The 9409-nt window shown below is 42.4% G+C and overlaps 1 protein-coding gene across 1 annotated transcript in view; it reads left to right on the forward strand.

Annotated features, from left to right (window-relative positions):
• The window catches only part of T265_04845 (hypothetical protein), a gene marked incomplete at both ends in the record, with an annotated part of 28449 nt that extends 27027 nt beyond the window's left edge, over positions 1–1422 (forward strand). Inside the window, one exon of the mRNA XM_009169691.1 lies at positions 1136–1422. Within this exon, the coding sequence (XP_009167955.1) occupies positions 1136–1294 (159 nt within the window). The remainder of the gene's footprint in view (positions 1–1135) is intronic.
• Positions 1423–9409: the final 7987 nt, after the last annotated feature.

Here is a 9409-nt window from a genome sequence, read left to right on the forward strand (position 1 = left end):
TTTTTGTAACTGCAGATTAGAGTTTTGCTTACGTGTTCGATGGTCTGTAACCGGTCCGAATAAATAACTCCGCAGCGAAGGCCTTCTTCCTTTCACTAGTAGCTAGGTAATTTATTCTCAAAAAGTGCCTCTAGTAGAAGTACCTCCAGTAGTAGTTCTATCCTGGTAAAGTTGCCTTAAATATTTGGACCAGTTATTCAGAGGCTTGAGCGTTTCCCTGATATAAATGTTTCTATCCTTGGGCGCGGCCGTCTGTACCGGAATGTCAGATACAGCCGTGTGCAGGTATACAACAGTATACCTCATTTCACCATTGTAAATGACACATGATTGCCAGGATTTCGGCACCTTTGAATTAGCGAGTTAGTGTGCAAACTACGCATACGGAAGTATGACGGTTGCAGTCGTCTAATCGACCTAGCCTGATTCTACTGTTGGCATTGAAAAACCCGCGTTGTCTCCCAGACGGTCGATTAAATCAGATGGCTGCAGACATTGGTACAGAAAACTGGGACCAACGAAAGTAAAGGAATGACGCTGAAAATGGCAATGAACTTTAAAGGGCTTATTGGCCTTAAAGTTCTCATCATAAAGTGAGATTTACCTGGGTCGAGAAAGGTTTCCTTGCTTCCGTGACCATTTGTGACCCAGTTCTCTACAGTTTTTCTACGTTAATTTTCCTGAAAAACCAAGGAATTCAATTCTGTAAATGGTGCTGGAATCATTCATTTTTAAGTAATCATTCTCTTGATAGAATGCAGATTTGCTAGTCCAAGTAAGACCTCATAATTCGATCACAGCGCCTGCAACGAATAACTGATTCCCGTTCCCTAAACATCAAGGTAAAATCGGAAGTCCATTGATTGACAGTTTGAAATGCATCTCTCCTGAAACATGGTAGTCTCGGTTGTATCTAGAAGCCTGATGCTGAAGTTCAAACAGTAACTTGGCTCTCTAGCTTCGTTATTTATTTTTTCGTAGAAATCTACTTGCAATAGATCATCGCCCTTAAGCTAAAGTAATCAGGAAACACAACACGTTTGAATATAGGCTACGTTGTTGAGTACCATAAGTTTTCACTGTTTTCCACCGCACAAGAAATCCGATGTCCTTATCATCGTTCGTTATTCCACAGGGATACGGGAAAGCCCATACAGTCTCCGCTTGCACAGGTGACAGCGAGCAAGGATGCATTATTGTGAACAGTTTGAACAAAGCAGGTCAGCAGAAGGATGCTCGAAACAAATCAGTTCGACGTCGCCTCTGGCTCTATGAAGTTCAAGCAGTCGAATAATTTTGTTTTTGCACCTGTTCCCACGAAATCCTCCGTCGCCATATTTTTAAATTGTCCATTTGTTGTGCTTTCGCGTCTTGTCTGTCGTTGTCACATGTCTTCTTTCCCCTTCAAGAGCACTGGGCGAGCAAGTCGAAAATAAACGACAAATTATTCTTCAATATCTGGTTATTTTTACAAGGTCTTATTTGGAAGGATTTAAACTCACCAAACTACTCACTACTTTATTGCGATGTGCCTTACTTTAAGGTTTGAGCGCAATAGAAGATCTTCTATATGGATCAGATTGATCAGTCCATCGATTTGGGGTCTAGAGTAGCTTTTTCAGTTCTAACTGAAATGTACTGGCGGCTAATTCCTGGCGAGGATGTCGCACCCGCATCGCTGTTCTGAATGAGCCCACCCCTTTGCGTTGGCTGGTGAACTTCATTTGTGGGCTTCAGAGGAAAGCGCGTGATCACACAACAAATTTCTGGCAACAATACTGTTAAAAGAGGAGGTATCCCATCGAAGAATTTCTATACAACCTGTCATCCGTGACTACTGACAGAAGGCGATTTCAAAACTCCTTCACGTGTTGCATTCTTACGCATCCTGACTAATTAAACTGACGTAACCAAAGTGATAGGCAAACGGGTTACAAGGTATCTAATGTTCTGAAGGAAGCGATTCATTCTCAGAATCCTACCTACCAGTGTCGAGCTTCGTGAATCACCCAGAAATGCTTATTGAGCCCAGTTTATACGGCGGGTGGTGGAAACATATATGTGCGAAACACGGATGAGTGACGTAGCTCCACGTGACGTCAACCCCCAAAGGAACCTGTTACGCTCAAAAGTGCGGTTTGTCCAAGTTACAAAAAACTGGAATAGTAATGTGGCCTAAGCAATTTTTGGCCAATACACTGCAACACATACTAGCCCAATGGCTCGTGTATATATATGGACCCGTCCGCCAACAGTTCTCTCAATCTGCAACCAATTGGTTTCATAAAAATTGATTTACAATCGATCTCTCATAGACAAAAACCCAGATCCAGTTAGCTGCAAGAATGACAGTTACATTCTGTGGTATAATACAATCATAGGCTATTAAACGTCACACAGAATGCCCTCCTAAAAGCCCATCTGGTAGACGCACTACTCAAGTTTTCGCTAATCTAATTGTTCTTCAAATTTTACTCGACTGAGAGAATACACGTAGTTCTGAGTTGAGTTGGTGTCAGCGAAAGACTCGCTTGAAGCTCTCGTTTACGCTACTCTACAAGTGAATCATCAGCACATGTAAACCACTTCAGGAGTTTTCAGCAATATCACTCGCAATATCGCTTTTAATCGTTTACTTAAACCTTTCCATCCAAAAAGTAACTGAATGTAACTCCTGAGCAGCATTGAAAACCAACGCACTCAGACGATGTCGACTCATCCGTGATGAAAATCGTTGCTCAACATATTGATCAACACCATATCCTCCTCGGTATGCGTCGTTCGAAGTGCAAAGTAATGCATCCGAACGTACAATGTCCGAAAACATCCCTTGGAATTCAAGAAGTACTGGAGGTTTTGGAGAATTTCACGCAAATCAATAGTTGTATTAGCTCAGACGATGCTGTCTGATAATGTCATTGCATCAATACCAAGGGTTAAGAAACACGTTTGCTAATTTGCATCACTTTTGGTATCAGAAAGACGTATCACTGGGCTACAACAAGGGCTAAAGCGCTGTGTGCTTGCGAGACAGATGATGTGAGGAACCCTTGGGTTTTTGACCACCAATATCTCAGAAGAGTAGCTGGTGTAGAATTATGTCAATGAATTTGTAATCAAGTAAATTGGAAGACGAGTCTTTGTTTGTGCAACACAGCCGCGGAAAACACCCGAATTCTCAGTTGCAGTGGCTTGCCACGAACGCCAAACAATCATCTGACGGAATGAGTATTGGTCTATATGCCTCCTTTCGGAGGGCGAAATTTGCTAGGTGGACAATGAATGAAAATCATCCCACGGAATGAGTATTGGTCTCCGTGCCATTTTTCGGACGGCGAAATTTGCTAGGTGGACAATGAATGACTCGGCAGAGGGGCAGGAAAAAGATGGCGAAGAGGCTCAGTGTTTGTGGTACCTCCTCTCTGATGAAGTCCAGTCTTCCTTGTACTTGGCTAAAGAGGGCAACAAGTGGCAACCAGCTGATATCAGTAGCTCTCATGCTATCGATTTACTTGCGGTTGTCTGATAGGGATTTTTAAGGTGTATGCACCCCAGAATGCTTGTACTAGGCTAGAATCAGGTCACCTCCCTCACATATCCTTTTCCGTTTTTACCATTGTAGTGCTCTGACTACAATCACAAAGTTTGTCGCATCAATTTGGACACTGATGTTGCTTTCTCCGATGGTGTTTATGAGGCATATTGTTCGATACTTATGCCCTCAAAACGACATGACCTCATTCTGTCCAGCCAATGGTCGAAAAAAGTGGATACAGCCATTAGCCAAGACGTGGCCTTTCTCGTCTTGGCAATTTGCAGGACAGTGGATGTGCGTAGCCGGGATGCAGCTATAGAACAATACCAAATCAGACTTACAAAGCAGAAATACAACCTAGGTACCTCACCAGAGTCAGGACAAACCAAGATTAGGGTAGCCAGTTTCGATAGCCCCCCCCCACCGTCAAATTACATAAAGTAATTTATAACAACGATTAGTGTAACGACATCCCTTGTGGATGGTATGATGAGAGATAAATAAGTCTATTGTTGTCTCAAAAACTAGTTTCCCTGGACAACCACCAAATTGAGCCGAATTGTCACAAGATGTAAATTTCTCAATTCGCACCGTAACAAGAATTGTTACAGTTGGGTTACGAATTCATTAGGGAGAAAACTCCTAACTCCGGCATTTGGACGCTCTTTATTAGCCAACATTTTAGATTATATCGCCGAAACACACCACTCATAATTAACGAATATACACTCATTTGCAATCTAATTTGGTTTTTCGAGAGACTCACCTGGAACCCGACTGAATCTCTCGTTTGCGATGTTCTCAGGCAACTGAATGTGCTGCACCAGGTCGCCTCATGTTTCAGTCGCTACGATATTCGAGATATCGCGATACATGTATATCTTTCTAATGAGTATCGTAGCGGCTGAAACATGAGTTGGCCGGGTGAAGCATATTCAGGTGAAGTAGGATATCATAAACGATAGATTCAGCTGTCTCAAGTGAGAACCAAATTGGCATACAAATGAGTGTGTTTCGCTTACATCACCGAAAGTTTGTGCGCATGGCATTAGACACAGCTAGATAACATCTTAAACAAGAAAATGATAACGCAACATTTCACAAAAGTCCAACAATTTGAAAGTTTGGAGCCCTGTTTTGCAGAGAGTGGATCATTTTTGACGCAGACTTTTGATGAAATTCTGAAGCGTATCCCACAAAACTCAGGCTTCTTTTCATTATTCTGTGCGTCTGAGTTGCTAAAAAATGAAGCAACTGACCAGGACGCTGATTGTCCCTTAAATGAATGCACGCAGAATGAGTTGAGGGCATATTCTGATAAAAGATTGCATCTAACCGATTTCAACGTAACCACGCTCTGAAATCAGTGTATTCCAGTCATGTTGGTTTCATCACCCCAGTGACAAGACTGTCTTCCCCCAGTGGATGAAATGCATTTTCGAGACCAAAAGAAGTGTGATCGTAGTAACAGCTTACAGACTGGACTAAGTTGATGGATTTCGAATGTGCCTTGTGGTGACCGGATTTTGGTGTCTGTCTGTTCGTTTCCGAATCCTTAAACTTTCCGACATCTGTCATAAAACTCAAACTGCTTTAACTTTCGGACAGGAAGAGCTGTAAGGACTGACCCTCTCTGGTATGGAATTCCGTGCAGGCCAGTTCATAAGCCAGTGCTGGGCTCATCCGGAAAGCTAACGTCATCCTGTCATGTCTTGTGATCAGTCTCGTTGAAATAGCGTGTCTCCGATCTTTGTGACAGTTTGAGCCGAGGTCAATGCAACGGCTGACAAAAGGTTAGGTCATTTGGCATGCATGTACAGGTCAGGTTACGGCAAACACGAGGTGTGGAACCGAATACAGTCATGTGAATGTCTTGCTGCTTTGACTAATCTCAACGTCACATCAGGTTTTGGCACAACCCTATATTGGGCCTATCCAGCAATTGATTCGAAGATATTGATTATGTACTGATTATTGGTTATGTGCTGAAATATTAGTGGGTCATGTGATTTTATTGGTTGCTGACCGTTGTTGGTCTGTTCACCGAGCTCGGTGTTTACGATGGCGTTACGGTCTTGTTAGGTCTGAAGAAAGAGGAAACTAGTTACCTAAAGTTAGAGTGTTAGACTCCTTTCTGTTGAGTTACTCATGGCACTGACCCCCCTTACACTTTCGCATCGTCGGGACTACCAAGCCTTTAACCCAGTGTGCCAATCATCCAGTCCGCAGGTTTCATTTTCATCTGAGTGTTCACATGTATGCACTTGCTTTTCGTGCACAGACGATTACATAGGGCGCTTTCGGCTTCGCTCCGTCCCGACCTTGTGACGGATATGGGCTTAATCTACCTGCCCCGCGAGCATGATAGCATGTCAGTCCAACTGCACCCGGTGTATATGGCGGTGGAAGAAGGCCGCCTGAGCTGGAGCAAGAGGTTTGCACCGAGTACGAACAGATGAACATAGTTGAGGATATCGACTGCACGGTGGTGGCCTCTGTGAACTGCGTGGGAAGTAAAGATGCGACACTGGCCTCTATAGTATTGGCAAAGGAGCTTTCCATTGGAGCGGTTGTACGTGACATGAATCATGCAACCTTGTTGACTGCCTTCTCACAGAAAATTATCTGTGCAATAGCAGCGTACTTAAACTTGGACTTATTATGACAATCGGTTATACACGTTTAAACAAAATATTTTATGTCCCCCCAGAAAACTTGAAGTGCAGTTTGCTCTTTTCAAAGTCTAGCTCACAGTTATAGCCAGAAACTATCAATGCCTACGTTCATCGAGGGAAATTTGACAACTCACTGAATTATTCCACCGACTTAACACAGAATAAGCGAAAATAACTTGCTGCACAAATCAAAATATGAGCAGTCTGGGGATGTTTAGGTCCGTAACATATCTTTGCCTGTCCTCGGCGATTGTTCATTTTTCTTACTCAAACTAACCCCAGAGGATATGACCAGACGCTGCTGAAAACAAGAGTGCTTGGTGACTGACGAACACGATTTGCTTTAAGTGGAAGTCACTGCTCACAAAATCACAGTAGGTCAATGTTGAATTCTGGCCTTTAGTACGTACAATACAGTCCCTCTCCTATACCAGTCCTCCTTGGTGTGATTTAATCTCACTGCCAATCTGTTGCGTGAGGCCGAACGGTTCACTGTACAAGCACTAGTCGAGAGGTTGTGAGCTTCAATTCCTCCCTTTGGAGATTTCGCGAGATGTGCACTGCTGACAACTTCCAATAAGGATGAAACAACTGTACAGTGCATCTGGGCTTTTCAGAGTCGACTGAATTCACCTACACGGCGAAGCATCCGTTGAAGATCCCAGAATCTCTTCAAACATTGTCATTCGTTTAGGTTTACAGGCCATTTCTCACAGAATGTAACCGATGCCTCTACTGCGTGATACTGTGGCAAACAGCAGGTTCTGGCAGGCATGGATTGATTTGATATGGCTAGTAGTCGGAAGAAGTAAGACTGCTGGATATGCGGTATGGTAACTAAACACATTTAGCTATTCAGGATGGACAATACTATAATGCAACATACGATAATTCACTACTAATCGATCGCTTGATCAATAATAACAAGAAGATTTTTACCACACATTTAGTTTTGTTCTTTTTGGTTCTTATTTGACTTCAGTTAGTCGGTATAAAAATGACCCATTTGATCAGAATGATAGGCTTCAACCAACAGCATATAGGCACGTCTTTTTAGCGCACGTATTTGCTTCATTTTCACAAGCCCAGTGCTTATGATTGTCTGTGTAAACGTTGCACTTGATTAATTTCAGAATTTTCTCTTAACTAGTTGGAGGGAGCATGTGGTTTGCCTGTTTCACACTCCGTCAGGGGGAAACATCGGCACCTTCTGCCGGCCCTCTCCTAAATACTAGAGGGATTACTACTAGGAATTATATGTCAGTTTCGAAAGTTCGCAGTACGCCTGTTGCTCAAAATCACCTGTTTCATTGCTGACCTCCCCCTCCTCGTTAGTTCCACTTTCTTAATTTTCTGCAGCTGGCTACTTTTGAGGAGTGTAGGTCTAAAAAATTCTTAGCGTGTATATCCGACAATGACATTATTGTCAATTTTTCGCTCAAAGTCAGAGATATCAGCTGTTGGGCTGTGTGCCATGACTCGTGTGAACTCACGTCAAGCGAGGGTTTTTAATTTTAGCGTTATACGTGAAAAAAATCTGCGAAAGCGTGTGCAAAACAAGCTGCTCCTCTCATTGCATATGTTCTCAATCACGGCTAAAAGGATGCAAAGATGGCAACTTATACTCAGTGGGTAAGATGTACTCCATTGTCTTACTGAGGATGACTTTGAGTAGTTCAAGACAGTGTGGCTGTTTTATAGACTGCATCTCACGTTCACCAATTCTGACCGTCAAGTTCAACAACAGCTAACTGCTGATTGGTTAGCTGTCGATGAGCTTGCAGCTAAATCCTTCGGCTGCGAAGAAATTTACCGATAACGATGGGTCAGGCTGCAGTTACGCAAACAGTAATACCCAGATTGCAGTACCCACAAACAAGGGTCAGCTGGTTTGGACAGAATTCAAGCAATGGTACGTTGTTCTTCACCCATGACGTTCACTCACATACTCTGTGATTGAACGCTTAGGTACCGTAGTGCACCACTCATAAAGTGTTGACGTGATGACAAAACTCAGCTCTCATTGTAGGCATCGCTGAAGGATACAGTTAGAAAGGTAAATGACTTTGTAGCGAACAGTGCATACACTGCAAGTAGGACGGGACCACGTGAAATCTACATAAGACTATTCTGACGAGAAAAAATGAGTCAGTGGACTTTTCAAAGCCAGATTTATCAGGTGCATATCTCCAGTAATTGTTGACAGAAACCAGTCGAGAGCTGTCGGCAAATAATGCAAATCAGTGATTTCCCGCACACAACAGACAGCGATTCGGTTTCAAATATTCACCAGCCACTATCCAGGAAACAATGGATGTGTCATGCTTATAGGATGCCCTCACACACGCATACATGGATGACACGGTTTTTATCGGTCCCTCGCCAAAGAGGCTGTACTGTAGGGTTAAAGAAATGAACGAGCCGCCATAGTTCACGTCAATGAATGCAACCATTCGTTTCCATTATATATAAGCTCCGTGTGAGGGCAAGAGTAGATAGATAGATAGATAGATAGATAGATAGATAGATAGATAGATAGATAGATAGATAGATAGATAGATAGATAGATAGATAGATAGATAGATAGATAGATAGATAGATAGATAGATAGATAGATAGATAGATAGATAGATAGATAGATAGATAGATAGATAGATAGATAGATAGATAGATAGATAGATAGATAGATAGATAGATAGATAGATAGATAGATAGATAGATAGATAGATAGGATTGATTGATGACTGACTGACTGACTGACTTATAAACCATGTTCTATTTGAGTGTACACCGCAGAGTCGCCAAGGATAAATAAATGAATAAAAGCAGTTGGATGCAGATTGGGGAGCTTATTCAGTATATCCGATGAAATTTGAATGCTATATAGTCGCTAACAACATTTCGCAGAAGCAAGCTGGGAATACAGACACAAAGGAAACGGGCAAATACCTAAATTTATCCCTAGAGCATCAGGAAAACGCTTCGTGGACAAAAATAAGAAATTTGCCAGAGAACAACGAATTGCTAGGCCGAAATTTTCTGTACCTGAATGTTGGAATCTTAAATGTCAAGATAGATGTACAGGATATTTTTCCAGACTTTTAACTAAACCAGATGCACGAAAACTTGGAATTTGTAGTGCCACCATCGATCAAAACTAGGTAATCGTAATTATCTTGGTTTTGAAACATTTGTCGAA

The sequence above is a fragment of the Opisthorchis viverrini genome (assembly GCF_000715545.1).
Source record: "Opisthorchis viverrini unplaced genomic scaffold opera_v5_85, whole genome shotgun sequence".
In the NCBI taxonomy this organism is placed as follows: Eukaryota; Metazoa; Platyhelminthes; class Trematoda; order Opisthorchiida; family Opisthorchiidae; genus Opisthorchis; species Opisthorchis viverrini.